The 19,581-nt window shown below is 39.8% G+C and overlaps 1 protein-coding gene across 1 annotated transcript in view; it reads right to left on the reverse strand.

Moving 5' to 3' along the window:
* Positions 1 to 6,905: 6,905 nt before the first annotated feature.
* The window catches only part of PRIMA1 (proline rich membrane anchor 1), a 76,910-nt gene continuing 64,234 nt past the window's right edge, over positions 6,906 to 19,581 (reverse strand). Inside the window, exon 5 of the mRNA XM_073350705.1 lies at positions 6,906 to 7,412. Coding sequence (XP_073206806.1) covers positions 7,316 to 7,412 — 97 coding nt within the window. The 3' untranslated portion in view covers positions 6,906 to 7,315. The remainder of the gene's footprint in view (positions 7,413 to 19,581) is intronic.

A 19,581-nucleotide genomic window follows, 5' to 3' on the forward strand; every position in this document is an offset into this window, starting at 1 on the left:
TGTCTTAAGCTCTTCTTAAAAACCTCCAATGATGGAGATTCCACACACTCCCTAGGCAATTTGTTTCAATGCTTAACTTCCTAACAGGACATTTTTCCTAATGTCCAACCTAAACTGCCCTTGCTGCAATTTAAGCCCATTATTTCTTGTCCTATCCTCAGAGGTTAAGGAGAGCAATTTTTCTCCTTCCTTGTAACAACCTTTTATGTACTTGAACTGTTTTCATGTCTCCCTCAGTCTTCTCTTCTCCTGAGTAAGCAAACCCAATTTTTTAAATCTTTCCTCAGAGGTCATGTTTTCCTGACCTCTAGTCATTTTTGTTGCTGTTCTCTGAACTTTCTCCAATTTGTTCACATCTTTCCTGAAATGTGGACACAATACTCCAGTTGAGGCCTAAGCAGTGCAGAATAGAGTGGAAGAATTATTTGTCTTGCTTACAGCACTTCTGTTGTTACATCCCACAATGATGTTTGCTCATTTTGTTTTGCAAGTGTTACACTGTTGACTCATGTTTAGCTTGTGATGTACTATAACCCTCCCTTTCTGCAGTACTCCTTCCTAGGCAGTCATTTCCCATTTTGTATGTGTGCCATAGGCATGCATTAGCAGCCTGCCGAATCATTTCCTCCCCCTCTTCCCAGCATCTCCCACCTGCTGGTGATCAGCTGTTCAGCAGCATGCAGGAGGTACTGGGAGGGAGGGAGAGGAGCAGGGGCAGGAAGAGGCAGGGGGAGGGGACAGAACGGGGCGGGAAGAAGTGGGATGGGGGCAAGGGCTTGGGGGAAGGGATGGAGTGGGGGGTCGAGCACCCCCTGGGAACTAAGAAAGTCAGCGCCTCTGTGTGCAGTTGATTGTTCCTTCCTAAGTGGAGTACTTTGCATTTGTCCTATTGAATTTCATCCTAGTTATTTCAGACAGTTCCTTGCAGGACCATGCTCAATATACCCTTCCAGCTTGACCGTGAACCACCGATGACTACTCTCTTGGAACCGTTTTCCAACCAGTTACGCTCCCAGCCTATCGTAGCTCTATCTAGGACAGTTATATTTCCCTAGTTTGTTTATGAAAAGGTCATGCAAGACGGTATCAAAAGCCTTACTAAAGTCAAGCTATGCAACATCTACCACTTCCCCCCTATCCACAAGGCTTGTTACCCTAGCAAAGACAATTATTTGGTTAGTTTGACACAATTTATTCTTGACAAATCTATGCTGTTACTTATCACCTTATTATCTTCTAGGGGCTGGCAAATTGACTGGTTGAATATTTGCTCCATTAGCTTTCTGGACACTGAAAGTAAACTGACTGGTCTGTGATTCCCTCGGTTGTCCTTATTCCGCTTTTTGTAAATTGGCACTATATTTGCCCCCTTCCAAGTCCTCTGGAATATCTCCTGTCTTCCATGAGTTTTTGAAGATAATCACTAATGGCTCAGATATCTCCTCAGTCAGTTCCTTGAATATTCTAGGATGCATTTCAGCGGGCCCTGATGACTTGAAGTCATCTAACTTGTCTAAGTAATTTTTAACTTATTTCCTTATTCTTTCCCCCTCCATCATACAGAGGGAATTTACAACTTTACATATAAAGTTGCTACATACATTTCACCACGATATTATTGATCAGTGAGTTATTAGTTGTCAAATGCTACTGCACAAGTACAAAGATTACTGCAGTGTAGGGTGCAAATAGTGGTGCTTTGTCACAACTGTATAATAGGATATGATTTATTGCTAAACTTACTAAATTGCAATCAAGAATTTTGCATCACTATTGGATTTGTTTTTTTCAATTCAGAAAGTTCTTTAATTAAACTGGAGTATGAAATCATCTTCAAAGAGCCATTGAAAGCTATTAAGCTTGAAGTAAGCCAGCTATTATACATTTTTGTATTGCACAAGAATCTTCTCTTGGGCATTAAAACCAGCCAGGACCCTTATATATTTGAAGATAAGTCCCTATGCTTCCATACAAATGGCCAGGTTCTGAGCTGGGGTAAGCTGATGTAGTTCCATTGAAGCATTGGCCCAAACTTGGCATAACTTTTCCTTTCATGGTTATGAGTGCTAAAATGTAAAGTTATGCTAATACAAATATAAATTGATAATGATCTGATAGGTAAAGAATGTACTCTCAAGATAAGCAGTATTTTTATTAGGCAAGTTAGAGATACTCATTTGAATTTATTCACACTTCCCCCATATATGATACCACTGAGCCTAACAGACAGATAATGCCAATAGTTTTAACCCTTTTTTGGGCAGCTGTAACATTTTACTAGTTTCATTGCTTGGCTCTACCACAAAGTTACTACTTCACCACTTTTCCCTGAAACTAAAAACGTAACAAGTTCCTGATTCCCATTCGTACGCATCCTGCAGCCTCCTAGTCTAAGAGCTGTTGGGGATTAGAGTGTGTAGAGTTGAAAGGTGAGGTCCAGCACAGAAGTCGCATTGTGGGTTCGTCATTAAGGCAAGAGAGGGCGGTTTCGGTACTAAGCATCTGGTATGGGGACTACAGATAGGCACATCAAAATTTTGGCTGATGCAGTGCATGTATCCATGGCTAGGAAGCACTGGTGAAGAGGATGTAACTGGAACCCCGCTAAATACAAGTTGTGGACAATAGCCACAATTTTAGAAATCATAAGGCACTATATTGTTAAACAATTGTAGTTAATATAGGTGACATTAGAAAAGCCCTTAAAATGTACTTATTTCATTCTGTTTTTCTGTTTCCCTTTGATGCATATAGATTCTCAGCTACTCAAATGACAAGACACAGAAACTTATAATTACATTTTTATTTAAAATAAAAATTAATTATGGTGCTTTTTTAAATAGGGTACTGCACAATCTGTATATGCAACACAGTTTTTGGTACAGAACATACTTATTGAGCAATATCCTTAAATTCTAAATATACATTAATGGCTTGTTTGAGAAACATGACAACATTAATTCTGATTTTTTTCTCTTTAGTCATTTACCACCGATACAGATTTCCCATAAACAATATTTGTTTTCATCTGTACATGTGGTACACAGTCAAGAAGGCAGATCTCAGAATATTTACATTCATGCATTAATTTTAACACATTATCTTTGCAGTATAAAATCATATTTTTGTTTGTACAGATGCAGGGAGTATTGTAAATATATATATTTATAATAGGTCTGATTTTTCCATTGTCTTACACTATGCATAGTCATTTATACCTCTACAAAGTGAGTGTAAAATGCCACCAAATCTGAACAATAGGTTTCTACCCACATTGCATAGTGTAAATGACAACACAGAGTGCAAGGCTGTGGAGAATCAGGTCTGTACATGTATATTCTATAACTTAAATCGATAGAACTGTCCATCCTTTATAGTCTGTTTTTGCAGCTTCTAAGCAGGGTCTGGGCTCTATGCTAGTCATGTGTTTGTTGTGTCTGAGTTAGCAAGGGACTAAGCACCTTCAACTCTCTTGATGTTAGTGAGGGTTGGGTGCTCAGCAGTTTGCAGGATCAGACCCTTTAGAGCTGGTCTCAGCTATGAGTCTTCTAATTGCAAATATTTATTTAAAATTAGATTTAAAAGGAAAAAATCATAGTTAATTCATTTTATTGTCTCAGACATAAAATATTCAGGTAGTTTATGTGCAAGTCTGACCATGATTAGAGGTTAAAGCTATAGTCACTAAGTAAAGTCTTGTCTTAGTAACAGAGGAATGCAAATCTAGAAACTCGTAACTCTCTGAGCCAGATCCTCAGCTAGTGTAAATCACCTTGACTTCACATCATGAGCCAGATCCTCATCTGGTGTATCTAGCTGTACAGGGCCTTTCAACACTTTATCATTCTAGAGGCTAAAAATATACTTTAAATCCTGTGAATTTCTATTTTGAATCGCCAATTCCTGCTCTTCAGGGTCACTGTTGTAGTGCAACACTGATCTCTCAAGGCTGCTCTATTCCTTTTATATTTAATTAAATGTGTAATAAGGGAACACACAAGCCCCTTTTATTGAAGCTTTGCAGTCTTAAACAAAACCCTGAACTCATCAGAAAGCCTCAGAAGTTGTCCCCCAAGGCATCACCTCACTGGCCTCTCTTTTCTGAAGATTGGAATCCACTTCCAGTATATTTCTCCCAGTGCCCCTCTCAAGATCCCCTTACATTTTGCGGCAATGTATTCGACTGCAGGTGGGAAAGTCCGGACTCTAAAAGCAGAATTATCCCTGCAGAATTTTCTACCTATTCCAAAAGCAAGATCCGTGAATGTTCAGAGTAAAGTCTCTTTGGTAAAGCAGAGAGGAGAAATTGCTTATTTAACTGTTGCTGTCCTAACTTGGCCAGCAACCAATGAAAGAATTTTAGATGTGTTTGCTTTTTAAATGCATTGAGGTGCACATTCAGCAATAACGGATCAATATTATGGTGAACAACAATTTACAATTCATGAGCCTTAGTATGCTCATTGAAACTGTCCACAAATCTGGCTACTACTTAGCTCCTATACAGTGCTTGTCATTATATATCTCAAGATACTGTCGTAAGGAAAGCAAGTACGGTTATACCCTCGGGGAAAACTGAGGCACAGAGAGGCAAAGTGACTTGCCAAAAATTACACTGCAGGTCCGCAGCACAACTGACAATAAAACCCAGGTCTCCAAAGTCCCTGTCCAGTGCTCTTTCCATTGAAACATGCTGCCTCTCCATTTTGTGTTCACTGTTCAGGTCACACATTCCACTATAAATAATTTAGGGAGCATGGGTTAAATTTTGATTGTATTTTAGGTCATGGGTCAGATTCTCTTTCCATTGAAATCAATGAGATTAGGATTAAGCCCATATGGCCTGTGCTTAGATTTTTTGCAAAAACATACATTTTAATAGACGTAGTGATCTGCAACCCCCTTTTTTAATCTTGGCCTTACAGAGCATGTCTTTAAAGCTTTACTAGGAAATAAAGAAAATCAGCGAGCATTAAGGTAAGGTGCTAATGGGGAGTCTGGACCATGATCATACTATATACTGTCAGCTATGCATGCAACCAGTCTCAAACTATGGCACAGTTATATGAATTTTTTTTAAAAAAAATTAAAAAGACAAAACATAATTAACTACACCAAATATTCTTATGCATTGAGAAACCCTGGAAAGACAGTAACATGTTTTTATTATAGTACTTAGGGGGTGATTGCCTTAGGCAATGAGTATTTGGGACCGTAGATTCAAATTGTAAATTCTGTTATTGTTGTTTCCACCTAAAAATATATCAGTGTATTTTATGCAAGCATACAATATAAATACAGCAGGGAAATATATGATCATATTCTTGGGGTGAAGGATTACTTATTTCTTTTCACTTTTGCATTTGCATTCACTCCACCTCAAGAAAGACTTGACATTTAAAAAATAATATTCATGTACTTAAATTGCTATATAGGGATGACAGGCTGAAAAAATAATCACATAACTCCATAGATTCCTCAGCAACGGTATATAGCAGCGTTTTGTTTCGTCAGTGAAAGGATACATATATTTACATATACCCTATCCATTCAGTAGGTAATAGAAAACTAGAGATGGGTCTGAAACAAAATTCTTGACCTGAGTACCCTGGAACTTTACTGGGGAAGGGCTTCAGAATCCAAATTTCACAGCGTCCCTGAAACCATGAGACATGGAAAAGCCTCAAACAATGGGGTGTTCGAAATCCAGATCCAAGTTTTGCAGCTCAGGCCCATCCTTATGTAAAACTAAAAATATCAACATGTTTCAGTACTGACATATTTTAATGCCAACGTGCAGTTACTTTATTCAATGAGACTGCAATGGCTTGTTTTGAGTTTTTCAAAGACACAGAGACAAAGTATTATTGAAGCTTTGACAGCAAGACGAGAAGCCGGAGTGTGGTATAACTTTCTTTTCACTGCATTGATACTTTCAGCACAGTGATAAATGGAGACATACCAATTGAATGACAAAAATAATATTTCCAAACATCCTATGTCAGAAGGTCGGGGTGGGCAATACTGTAGACAAAACACTGGCCTTTACCCTAGGGGATTACTGATTAAGTCTAACCTGAGATCCTAAGTGAAATGAGTCTGATGGATTCAGCTTCACTTTTAATAATCTGCAATCCATGTCACAAAAAGGTACATCACAAAGCTATCACATAGAATTTGGCACAATTGGCAGTCTCTACTCAGGAAATGCAGAGGACTGAGCTAACAGGGGCACACCGATTTACTAGTCACTAGTAAATAGTCCTCTAAGTCAGGCCTACAAAGTCCTTGGTGGGCCAGCTCAGGAAATGCGAAACCTTCAGGAAATGACACTTGTTTTCTGCCCCAGCAGTTGATCAGCGGATAGATAAGGAGGACTTCAGTTTCCAGTGCTGCTAGTCCTTTCAACATGATCAAGCCCAAATATTCACTCCAAACTGTAAACAAAATCCTTTCTAGAGGGATTCTCTGATGGTTCTGTGTGATGCAAATATAGTAAATGTGCAGAACTTCACAGAGGAGGAGAAATTTAGAACTTGTTTAAAGCTAGGAGATAAAGGATATGTTGGGGAAAATAGAGGCTGATTATGAAGTAACTGTGTTCAAAGCACCTTTTAATATTATCTTATCTTTAATAAGCTATGCTAACTGCCAATTATCATACTTTGACTTCTTTTGTTTGAAAAGTCTTCAGCCATGGAAATTGCATAGTCACCAGACTGCAGCTGTATTTCCTGGGTTAACTCACAAGTTAATGCAATTTTTGGTTGCTCGGTGGATTAATGGAAAACCCTTTCCTTCTAATAACAAAATAATAGTTAATTGAGACTATGAAGCTTCTAGCTTGTAAAAGAAAACACTGCACAAGCTGGAGAAGCACGCAGGTGAAGACTTCCACCCTCTGAATCTCAGACCCATTTATAATAAATTGCTGCCACTCTGACATATCACCTTCACATCAAAGGACCCAATTTAAGCAGCTCTTTGTGGATAATCAAAAATAAAAGGGGGGGGGGAACAGAAGCTGGAGGCATCATGATGTTGCTTTCAACAGATGTGGCATGCACTGATTATGCCTTTGTGAGGTCTTTTTTTCTGGGTAGCCCTGATTGGCAAGTTTATCTTCCCTTTGACAATCAGCAAGGCTGAAGAGCAGTCTGCTTTTCTTCTCTGAATAACTGATACGTGCACTGTTCCTGAAATGAAGTCCATGGCCACAGAGCTTCTTTCATTTCCTTATTTCACCCACCTTGCATACTTTGTGTGTGTGCTTTTAAAGTTTAACACCTCCCATGTCTTGTGGGGGTCCTGGAGATTATACCACTGCATTATCAACTGTTTTGTTGTTCTGGGAGGACGTCATTGCATATTCAGCTCGACTGGTTCCATTCTCTTCTTTTCTCAGTGGTTTCCTTGCGTGATCACAAGTTCAAGGACAAATGGGGAAGGGGAGAAGAAAGGACAGAGAAACATCTTCATTATGAATATAGACTGAAAACAAGGACATTTCAGAAATGTCCTAGGCTAATAATTAGAATGTTTTCTAGACAACAAAATGTTTCATTTTACCCCCTCAAATCAGAAATTGTTTTCCTCCAATCTTCTGCTCACCCTAGAACGTGTTGATTCAGTTACTTATGTTGTATCATAGGCTCTTTGGCTTTTCAGTCCCAATCAGTATTTAACTATGTGAGCGAATTTGCTTGCTGGAAAGACAGCCTTTGGGAAAAGAATTCATGATTTAGCTAGCAAGCAGATACATCCTGGGCAGGGGCATTGCAAGTTTTCTCAAACCCCTGCCACCACAGTGCTTCAGATTTGTCCTGGAGAGAGTGCATCTTGGGTTGAGAAAGTAGCTCTGTCTCCATGCTTGTTCAATCCTTGGCCTCTCTCTTGAAAGCACCAAGTAATGCAAACTGTGATGATGGAGAAACAGGTCCATGAGGAACTGAGTTTCAACTCATTTAACATAACCCACTGAACAGTCATAATGTAGCAGTTTTCAGTTGGTAACTAAATGGGTTAGATTTGAACCAGCGACTTGAAGGTGAAAAGTTGTGCATACTGTGAGCCGTTCCGTCTGGTCAGGCTCACAGTTGAACCTGCCATTCTTTTTACCACTGTCATTAGCTGGTAACAGTCTACAACCTTCAGCTCTGGTAGTGGCGCACTTCCAGAAATGTGCTGCAGGGGTAGAAATCTCTACCAATAAGTAACTGAAACAACCACAAAGGAAACACATCAGTGTTCTGTCTTTCAGAGGGTCCCTGCAGAGATAGACTTGAGCACAAGGTTCATATCTGAACATTTTCCATCATGTAGGATAACCATCTGTGAGGCATCCTACCTCCCCCACGAATCCTGTCCTCCCAAGTGGTATACCCTTCATGTAAATATGAATGTTAAAGGTACATCATACAGCAAGGGCAAAAGCACTAGTGGTTTTCATAAAGATGTTGGCTTTTAGCTTAAGGCACTTCTACTTGTGTTGTATGGCCAAGAAGACTAGAGGAGCAAACATAATATACCATTAAAGTATCTGGTATTGTTTTGAGATGGTTTTGCACCATCACCTCCCTATTTCTCTCTTCCTCCCTTTTTGCTTTCTGATCTCCTTCACTACCATCTCATGTTCACTATCCCCGCTCTTCCTTATTTTTTTAAGTGTGAAGCCTATATAGAGCTGGCCTATCTATCTTAAAACTTTCAATGGGAAATTCAGAAAGACCTACCTTCCAGTGGGTGAGACCTCTCCAACATCAGTTGAACAGAGAGGTCCACAGAGACACTTGATGACTAGCCCTAATACACACTTAAACGTGTTTCCAAGAGCTTGAAAATAATGGAATGGGATGGCATCAAAGTCATGATGGCTTTCTCCTGTGATGGCATCCTATTTTCCCTCATGACTGCTTTAGGGTTAACATTAGTTAACATTCAATAATTAGCTATATTATTGAATATCAATGATATAGCAATTTGAGGCTTGTATACAATTGTAGTTGATAAAATAATACTTGGTCAGTCATTTTGTTGTGAGAATAATATTTAAAAATAGTAACTGAAACCATGAATTCACACTACTGTGGGTCTTTTGGGTAACGTTGATTGCTAATTTAGCTCTTGAATCACAGAGGTCTGAGTATCCCTGTGCTATAGCACTGTTATTTACACACTGCCACCTCAGTACACTTTTCACGGGGTAGGTGCTCCAGAATTAGTGAGGGTATAAGTGGGGAACTTTTCACACCCATGATACTCACTCACTGGCAGGAGAAACAGAAGGTTCTCTAACAAGTGGTTTGCATCCCTTTTAAAGTGCAATTTACTACACACACAACGTTGATGTGTAGCAAATCAATCAGTGTACTCATCACAGGGAACAGTGTCAAATAAAATGTACATGCAGCTCCGCATAGCTTAAAGCAGGTGACTATGGCTCCCAGTACATGCGTGCAATGATGCTTCAAAGTCAGAGTCCATAATAACCTCTCCACCACGTCTGCTTTAATGTGCATATATCCTAAAATTAAGAGAGCATCAGAACAGCCATTTAATGGATACACTTCACATGTTTATAGAATCTAATGTTAAATAAAAGCTTAACATTGAATGGTAAATCATGTTTGTCAGATAAATATACATCCTCTTCTGTGCTAGCTCTCTGCAACACTGAAATGCAACCACAACAATGCAATGCAAGTGGTATTTTTATGTTCTTTCTTCAGCAAATTTCTTAAAGGAAAAGCATTTGGGACACTTGATCTTAGCGAACCAGTGAAAATAGTTTGCCTGTTTTACAAAACCCTTTAGGCCAGATCCTCAGCTGGTGTGCATTTGGCATAGCTCCACTCACTGTCTTCAGCAGAGCTATCTTGATTTTATACAGTGGATAGTCTGGCCCTATTTATCTCGTTGTGACATGGTTTTGAATGGGTGTGTAAGACCTCCTGGACAAAAAGAATAAAGGATCAGTGGATTATTAATTTAAACAAGAGATTATCATGCCCTGCAATATTTGCCACAAGTAGGTTTATTAAAACTTCAAGAGGATGGGACCACCTAGAAATGGGAATAAAAGTTTAGTTCAGAATGGCAACATGTAATTAATTTACAAATTTAGGGCCCAAACTTGTGAGATGCTCAGCTGCCTGAATTCTCTGTACATTGAAGCACCTTCGGGCCCAGTGCTGAAGAGGCTCTATGTCTGGAATTCATAGCAGCTACAAGGGTCAGGCTCTAAAATTCAATATTTCCCTAATACTTCAAAAAATTTTTTTTACTGTAGAACCACAAAAATGGAGTTTTCAGGGCCTCTGTGATGTGAAAGCAGGTTTTATTTCTATTGAGTTCAGCATACAGGAGTAAAAAAAAAAAAATGCAGTAGTATTTCAGTGTGTCACAATTCCAAAATATGGTTGCTTAAAAAACTATTTAATATGAATAGAAATATTCTCTCTCTCTTTTTTTTTTCCCCCTTTTTTTGAGAGATGTGGATAAAAGTAAGAGCCAGCATAAGTGGCTTTCTGCTACCTTGCTTCCACCCCTCCACTCAGCCCTGGAGGCAGCTGGGGGGTCACTTCAGGCCATAGAACAAATTCAAGCAACCTCAATAATGACCCATTTAGGGTCTGTTCTGTTAGCCCAGGATAGCTGAAGAAAAGCATATTTGAACCCCTATGTGGGCTTTGGGCCAGGAACTGGTGGAGTAAACCTGGCAAGGCTTTCCCTTGCCAGTGGAATCCCAAACTGTCAGCACCATGCCCTTTGTGCTCTTGGTGCTGTACAAAGGGGGCAGAGCGAAGTCGAGGATCAGGACCTTAATGAAAACTGTTGCCATGAGGAGAGAAGGGCAAGGGATCGAACATTCCTCTGCAGTGTTAGAAAACCAAGTATAGATGAGCACTGTGCTAACACATAGCAAGTAAACAGTGAAGTCTATAGACTCCCAAACCAGTCTGCTCTCAATGGCCAAAGTGAAGTGAATGGAATGGAAAAAGTAAGCAAACAGCCCCACTAGTGAAAAGTACATATGATTTTTCATTTTCTTTCAATACTAACAATAAAGGTGTTGTAAATAACACACTAATGTGCATTGGACTTAATTCTCCTCACAGCAATTTTAGGGTGGAGCTGCTAACTTCAATGAAGATACTAGCGACAGACATTGGTATAAAGGAAAGAATCAAGTCTATAATTTGTAATTTTTGCCAGGCCTCTTTAAATAAAATGATATGCCATAGGGGGAAGAAAATGGAGTAGATAAATACAAGCATGAAGAGAACGGTTCTACAGGTAGCCCATATAAACTAGAATTGGAAATCGTAATTCTGGGTTGTCTGTTTCTCCTTTGTTCCTAGTTATACATTTCTTTCTTTCTTTAAGGAATGTGTCTCCACCTTCTCATCAGAATCTCTGTGTTACCTGTCAGGCATCAAACGGAAAAGTAAGGAAAGAGACAGTATCAGGAAATTAAATGATCATTTATATACAAGCACTTCAAATAATTAAAACTTCCTGCCTGGATCTAGAGAGAGAGAGAAAAAAATGACTTTCATAGGAATTATGCAAAATAAAAGCATTCACTACTTTGACTGCTATGCTGCAAGTCTAGAGAAGCTGACAGTTTTGTTATGGGCCTGCTTTAAAAAATCCTGATTTAGCAGAAGCAGGACAGGAACGGAGGAATAAGTATTATACTATTAGTTAATTATGTTACTTTTATTGGACAATCTCTCTCATTTCATATCAGTGACCTGTACATTTATAATAAGTTTAAAGAAAACAAAAGAGAAGCCATCTAAATTTCAGCAAAGACAAACAGTTTGAGTGCTGGATGTGAAAGCAATCATCCAATGTGCATGAACTGATAATGACTGATGGTGAGAAGTGAATTTTCATAAAATCATAAAAATGATCTGTGAATTACAGGACCAGCTGATGAAAGAACTTTACTGACCAAAGACAGTTATTTTCTGTGACAACAGTAAAACCTAGAACCTTTAGCTGCAAAAATCTCAGATCTCTTCCATTACAGCTAAAGGAATTTGTGCCAGCTGTAGTAATATTAGGATGTACATGTAGGGCAACCATATTTCAATTTTTTTTTAAAAAAAGACACTTTTCTGGCAACATTTTTCAAAATTATTAAATCCTCAAGTGATCAGCATTCTGGCTTCTTCTTTTGATCTGTTTCATGGGAGTCAGAAAGCTCCATCTGGAGCAAAAGAGCAGATCCAAAAAAGACTGACCTCAGCTTCTGCATCCACACTGCACTTTCTCGCTATGCTTCTGATGACAGAGAACTGGCAAGTACCTGCTCTCTATCTCCCCCACGCCCCCAGGGGCTAGAGCAGGAGGTTTGCACCGACTTGGCTGGCTTACTAACTCACCACACTCATATTGCAATGTGTGAGCTTAGGCCTTGAATAATGGTTAGTGTGAAACACACACTTGCTATGTGATGAGCGTAAAAGAGGCTGCACAAAACATTTTATATCAGTACTATCATTCATTTGTAGTTTATAAAAAAATCTGAACATTCTGATTGAAGAAATAAAAAAAAAACAGGATATTTTAGAAATTCTTGGGCCATGATATGGAAACCTGGGACTGTGGAGTAACACTGGAAGGTATGGTCTTTTTACTTACTTGCTTTTTAGGCCTCCAGCCACTAGAGGAAAACCGCCACATATATTAGAGCCGATTTGAACTTCCTTCCAGTGGAGGGCAGTGTTGATACACAAAAGCCCATACCTTACTTTTATTGAGAACTTCATAGATTCCAAGGCCAGAAGGGACCAGTGTGATAATCTAGTCTGACCTCCAATATAACACAGGCCAGGGACCCTCCCACAACTAACTCCTTTTGTAATAGAGCATATCTTTTTCTAAAAAGACAAATCCAATACCCATTTAAATATTGCCAGAGATGGAGAATCCACCATGATTCTCGGTAAATTATCTCATTCACTTCAGGATTTGGCTCTCTTATTAGTATGTTTGGTAGCTTAGAAAGCTTTGGGAAGTCAGATTTCATCTGTGCTGCTGGAATTTCTTTTACAATATATGTCTTGATCTTGGGGCTTCAGGCATTCACTGGCATTACAGGGAGTTTCTCTTCGGAGCAGCTGATGCCAAGGAATGAGAAGGGCAGATGTACTATAATTTTACCACCTCTCTGGTGACTCTAAGACATCTTCAATGCTTCAGGCTCTGTAGAACAATCCTGGAGGTGTTATACTAGGTCTTATGCCAAAAACTTGTGATTAGGTAGATGTGGCAAGGGGATAGGGTGTTTCATGCAGAGAATTATACATTAGTGAGACAGATTTACACACACAAGTCTTCCACTAATGCAGCATTTGTAAAATGCTGGAACATGAACAGTTCCACCATGTAAAAATACTGCACTGTATATACACAGGGTTGTGTTACATGAAACTGCAGACTTTGTGAAGGTCTTTGGAGAGAAATCGAGCCAAGTGTGAAGGAGATTTTATGAAACACTAACGTCTTTTTATTAAATGTTACAGTTAATGACCACTTAGGTGTCAGCAATATGCACCCACAGATCAATAACTGAGGTCTTAAGGTGTAACAGTCATACTATTAATTACGCTTAGGAAGTGGTTACCGGCTTAATCACCTCCCACTTTCAAAGAAAATGCTCTACAATTGCCATAAAAAGCACCTGCAGCTGTGCAAGTTTCAGAAGCACGCTCAGTACTGTTCAATTTTTTGTCAATGCCCAATCTTCTGAATTTCCCAAGGCTTTTGTACATATTCCAAGCAGTTCACTTGCCCAATTAGGCAAGCCAAGATGTTCTAGAGATTTAGGATTCTGTACCTAAAAAATAATGTTGTCCCAGTATTTATCATTGCAATATATCACCCTGTTAGCTTACTCTCAAATTAGAATGAAAATAGAAAAAAAAAAAGGATGATCTATGAGGAAAGATTGAAAAAAATGGCTTTGTTTAGTCTGGAGAAGAGAAGACTGAGGGGGACATGAGAACAGTTTTCAAGTACATACAAGGTTGTTACAAGGAGGAGTTAGAAAAGTTGTTCTTGTTAACCTCTGAGGATAGGACAAGAAGCAATGGGCTTCAATTGCAGCAAGGGAGGTTTAGATTGGACATTAAGAAAAACTTCCTAAGTCGCTGGGTAGTTAAGAACTGGAACAAATTGCCTAGGGAGCTTGTGGAAACTCCATAACTGGAGATTTTAAACAGCTGGTTAGACTCACACCTGTCAAGAATGGTCTAGTTATTACATAGTCATGCCTCTAGTGTAGGGGACTGGACTAGATGACCTACTGAGCTCCTTTCCAGTCCTACAACTTCTATGATTCTATGACATTACCTGTATGATTTAGATGGGTGTACATTTCAGCTACATTCTGTTTTGGACCATGTGGCTTGAGTTCTGAGTTACTTACATTAAGGCCCCTTTACACATTCTGGCAGTGTAAAAGGGGCTTTCAAATGGGCATAAAAGTAATACACACCCACTTTAAAGCACCTTTAAACTGCCAGAATAGGGAAAAGGGGTCTTTGTGTGTAAGAGAATTTGTTTTTAATTTTATAAATTTTATCTTGTTTAAATCTGATTTCAGACGTCACCACACTTGAGTCATTAATGACGATACATTTGGCCTGATTCTCTGGTGTAATATCAGTGGAAATCAGGAGTGACTTTACTAAAGTCAGTAGAGTTACACTGGTGTAAGAGGAGAATCAGTTCCATCAATGCAATCTTAAGGAAAATGATCACATTCTCACCCTAACTAGTAAAAATCTATTACCAAAATTGGTATATGCGGTATATTCCAGCAGGTAGTTTGTAGGTAATATTTACACTGATTCTGATCTCAATTTTACAGTGTACAGTAACACCCCTATTTTACAAACTAATTGGGGATGAAGGAATTCATAAAACTGAATATCTCATAATGATGATAGGTAGGATGCATAAATTACAGTATGGTACACTGCATCACTTAATTTTTGTTCAAACCATGGCAAATCAATTTCTAATGCATCAAAGACATCAGAATGTGAAAGGATGTTGACTTGTTCTTCGCCATCACTTTTCCTATGTGACATTTTGTTCCCTCCTAAAATGTTTAATATAACTGATTGTTCGTAAGATTGATGTTTGTAAAATTGAGGTTCTGAGGACCTTCAGAATTGCATGCCCCTATTCTATTAGGCTGTGAGGAAACACATTTTCATACCATTGCAAGTCACGTTGGTATCAATGGGCTTTGGATTAGGCCCCACCTGCCTTATTTCTTAGGGCAGGCTGTTCTACTCTGTTTGAACCCTAGAGCCTTCACACATTTTCAAATCGCCAGCATTTCACACTGACCTCTGCCCTCTCTGAAGGATGTTCTTAGATGGCCAATTTCTAGGGTGAATTTTAGCAGGCCCTGAAGGCTTCTGGGCTATTTCCACTTTTGGAGGCATCACACTCTTCAGAAGTGGCCAAATCTCCCCTTCCTGTGCAAAGACTGAATATGCACCCAGAGGCTCTCTCAGGGAACAAAATACTCTTAGCTGAGCTGAGCTGCTCTTCAGCTGTTCATCAGCATTTATAAGTTCCCTGACCTTGTGTTCAAAGGTGTCAGAGAGTATAAAATGTGATTGTCTAAGCTCTTCCTTTACAGATCTACCTAGTCCAGTCCACTGAAATCAATGGGTGTGCCTGAAGGGAAGTTCTGGCCTGTTTAAATTACAAATAACATTCTGAAACCTAAAATAAATTAAAGGGATGGGGATTTTATTCTTACTCCATTGTAAATCCAGAGTAACTCCACAGACTTCAATGGAGTTGATCAGAATGTAGTGTGGTGTGACAGCACAATCTCGACCAGCCAGCCAGAGATAATTCAATCATATTCCCTACTACCACTAAGTATTCTCCCTTTAAAACTAGTGATTTAACTTCTGTTCCTTGCTTACTGTCCACAGGATACCAGCCTTTAGAAAGAAAGGAGGCATTATCATAATACTGGATTACTTAATAAAGCCAATTTCATTAAAAAAATACTCATAGCAACCCAACCTAATCCGATCCCACTCCTTTCACCTCCTAATTAAAAAAAAGCCCCTCTAAAGAGAACTCAGAAAGGAATTTCTAACTAGAGAGATTTGATATACAGCATTATACCTCAGTTGTTTTCGGTGCAGAACACATCTTTGATAGATTTTTATGACAGTAGAGACTAACTGTATGGGCCTAAGCTAAAAAATGAACTCTGTTTGTTGACCATTCCACATGGTAAAAAGTCACTAAATAAAAAAATCAGAAGTCTCTACTAAGGGAATCTGAATGAAATAAGCTTGAGCAGTGAATTATGCTACATTATGTGCCTAAGGAAGGGCAGCCTCTCTGGAACAGAAATGAAACATAAGCTTCACAAACAACACTGAAATCTAAAGGGATCCCACATTGCAATTTTATTGATCTTTTTGGAAAAGGCTGGGCAAAACCACCACTCATCACTGGGAAGAAAGATGATCTTGTGACTAGGGCACAGGATACTTGGATTCTATTCCCAGCTCTGCTATAGACTTCTGATGTGACCATGGGCAAGTCATTATTATCGCTGTATGGTAGCACCTGAACAATCTAACAATTCAAATAGACAAGACAGACCAAGAATGCGGGAAAATGTCCTAAATTTAATAAAGAAGGGACCGAGAGATTAAGGTACTTGCCCCAGGGTAGATAGGAAACGTGTGGTAAAGCAAAGAATTCAACCCAAATCTCCTGTGTCTCAGTGCAGTGCCTTAACCACAAGCTCATCCTTCTTTCTCAAATCCTTTACTCTGTCAGTTTCTTCAACTATTAATTAGTGATGATGGTTTTCATTCATGCTGGTGCAACATAGCTTGTGGCAAGTCTGACTGGAGCAGGAATGTAGTGAAGAAAACTCCCTGTAGCATCTTAACCTCAGTCTTACTGAAGCTGAGTCTCAGCTACCTAGGTCTCATCCGACCCCTAATCTCAGCCAGACATTGGATGAATCACTCAACTGCACCATCTGGATCTTACGAAATAGAGATGACTGACGTCTGCATACTGAAGACACCATCTCCCCAGTGGTCTTGCATACATGTTGAACAGGTAGCAGAAAAGAGTTTTTGGTGTTCCCCATGTGCGAGATCCCATGGGGCCGACAAGCACAAATTTGGTGTTTCATCTGCAATACTGGAGGCAGCATTGACAGCTGGGCTCACTAAAGTCGGAGCCATGGTGTACATGTAGTGGTGGAAGAGGCTTTATGAGAAAACAAGCCCAACCCCAGATTCTGATTGTGTGTACTCACTGTTTTGGACCAGGCAAGACTAGTGGCCAGTATCCCCGAGCCCAGGAAGGTCTCACTGCCATGCCCAAGCCTGTTGCTGGACACGGTTTGATTCTTCAAATATAAAACTTAGGCGAAACATCAAAATAAAAGCAGTTCCTCTGCCAATCTTGTTCTACAACTCCCAGAGGCTTTTCCCCTTGCTTATCCCAGTGCTGGAATGAGGACACACCAGCCTTGCTCCAGGGTATCCTGCTGGAACCTATCTCTCTCCTGCAGCTCTGCTCACTGGGCTCTTGTAGCCCTTAATAGGGATCACTTTACCCCTTCTTAGCTGGGGCTGATAACTGAACAGGGATGGCTGGCCCCAGACTTCCTGCCCCTTGAAGGGCAGACCACCCTGTTACACATACTCACACAACCATAGCAGGTTCCTAACTCCCTGATCTCTGCAGGCAAATGTCGGTTTTGTGGGTGCAATCAGTTGTATGCACAACAATAGGTGCACATACACACACAAGCCAACTTGAAGGTACTGACAGTTTTGCCCTACGTGTCAGTAATATGGAAACTCCATTACATTATGCGTTAGAGTGCAAGTGAGAGTGCAAAATGAGAACCCTTCTCATTCTGTTCCTGTAACATTTTCAGCCCCTTCCCTCCCGGGGTATAGATTGAACAATGGCTACTGTTATTTATTATTTAGTAATTATACAGTGCTTTTCATCTTCAAAGAGCTTTACAAACATTTACTAATTACATCTGAAAAATAAGCTTTACACAGACCATTACAACTTACCAGTATTAATTGGTGCTTTGCTCATTTCTTGGATTTATGTGGGTGGGGCACATGAAAATGTGGGTTGTACAAGCTCGGAGAACAGGCTTTTTCTGCTCAGTGAAAGTAAGCACAGTAAAGGCTATTTATAAGCACTTTGTTGTTCTTTCTTTTCTTTTTCAAAAAGGTGATTTATTTTTATTTTTGCAAGGGTGGAAGCTACAGGGAATTGTGGTCACTCTGTACAGAAAATAGTCATTAGTATTTAAGTTCCGGAGCTTTGCTCCTCTTTATGGACCAAACACATCAATTAGCTTATGGCCTGTGTTTCCCAGGCCCTGGTCCCTTCTCAGTGGGCAATGGAATGCCATGGGAGTTACATATGTGCATCCAGAGGCCTAGATCTCTCAGAAATACAGAACTAACTGATACCTCAAGGATCACAGTTGTGCTGGGAATGGGAACAAAGTGCAGTGACCAAATGGCATTGTCTGGAAGCACTATGCCTGCCTATGCTGGAAGCACTATGCCTGTGCTGCATTCCACAATCTCAGTTAGGATTGAGCTAAGGATCAGACCTTACTGTATCTTAAAAAGTATAGCACTCTGCCTTCCCCAGTTGCTGCCATCCCAGTGCTGTCTATAGGGGCAGACTCCTTCTATATCCCCATGGCCATTCAGGAATGATGGCAATGCTATGACAATGGCTGAAATCCTGAAGCCCTTATTCAGGGTTTACTCAGTCCTTCTTCAAGCAAAAATTCCCTCTGAAGTCAATAGTTTTCTTCAGGAAGGATTTAGTACAAACCAGTGCCAATCTGCAAGGAAACTAAAAACAAAAACATGGAAGGAGAAAATTTAAGCTTGTTAAATAACTCAGCCTTTCTGACCAGGAGGAATACTTGGCATTTTGGGAGCAAACTCACTCTTACACCAGCTTTACAACAGTGGAACTCCATTGACTTCCATGGAGTTAGAATCATAGAACCATAGGGTTAGAAGAGACCCGTAAGGGTCATCTAGTCTAACCCCTTGCCAAGATGCAGAATTTGTTGTATCTAAACCATCCAAGACAGCTGGCTATCCAGCCTCCTTTTGAAAACCTCCAGTGAAGGAGCTTCCACAACCTCCCTAGGCAGTCTGATATAAATGAGTTACTTCTCATTTACATCAGTATAGGAAGAGAACTGGGCCCATGAATCTAGAGCCTGCTCTCACCCAGTCTGGTGTAAATCTGAAGTAACTCCTTTGGAGCCAGTGGTGTAACTGAGGATTTACATCACTGTGACTGGGTGCAAAATGTAGCCTGTAGTTTAGAAAGGTTATGGGGAGTTCAAAGGATTAACAGCTAGACAATCTGTGAACTTCTAGGTTACTGGTCTGAATCCAGCCCAGGTGGGTATCAAGAGTTTGGGGCTGGCAGTCTGGCAGTTGTTTGGGGGTCTGTATAAATGAGTTGTCTTTTCAGTGCTTATACGTCTACCTCAAA

This window comes from Lepidochelys kempii, chromosome 6, assembly GCF_965140285.1.
Source record: "Lepidochelys kempii isolate rLepKem1 chromosome 6, rLepKem1.hap1, whole genome shotgun sequence".
Lineage (NCBI taxonomy): Eukaryota > Metazoa > Chordata > Testudines > Cheloniidae > Lepidochelys > Lepidochelys kempii.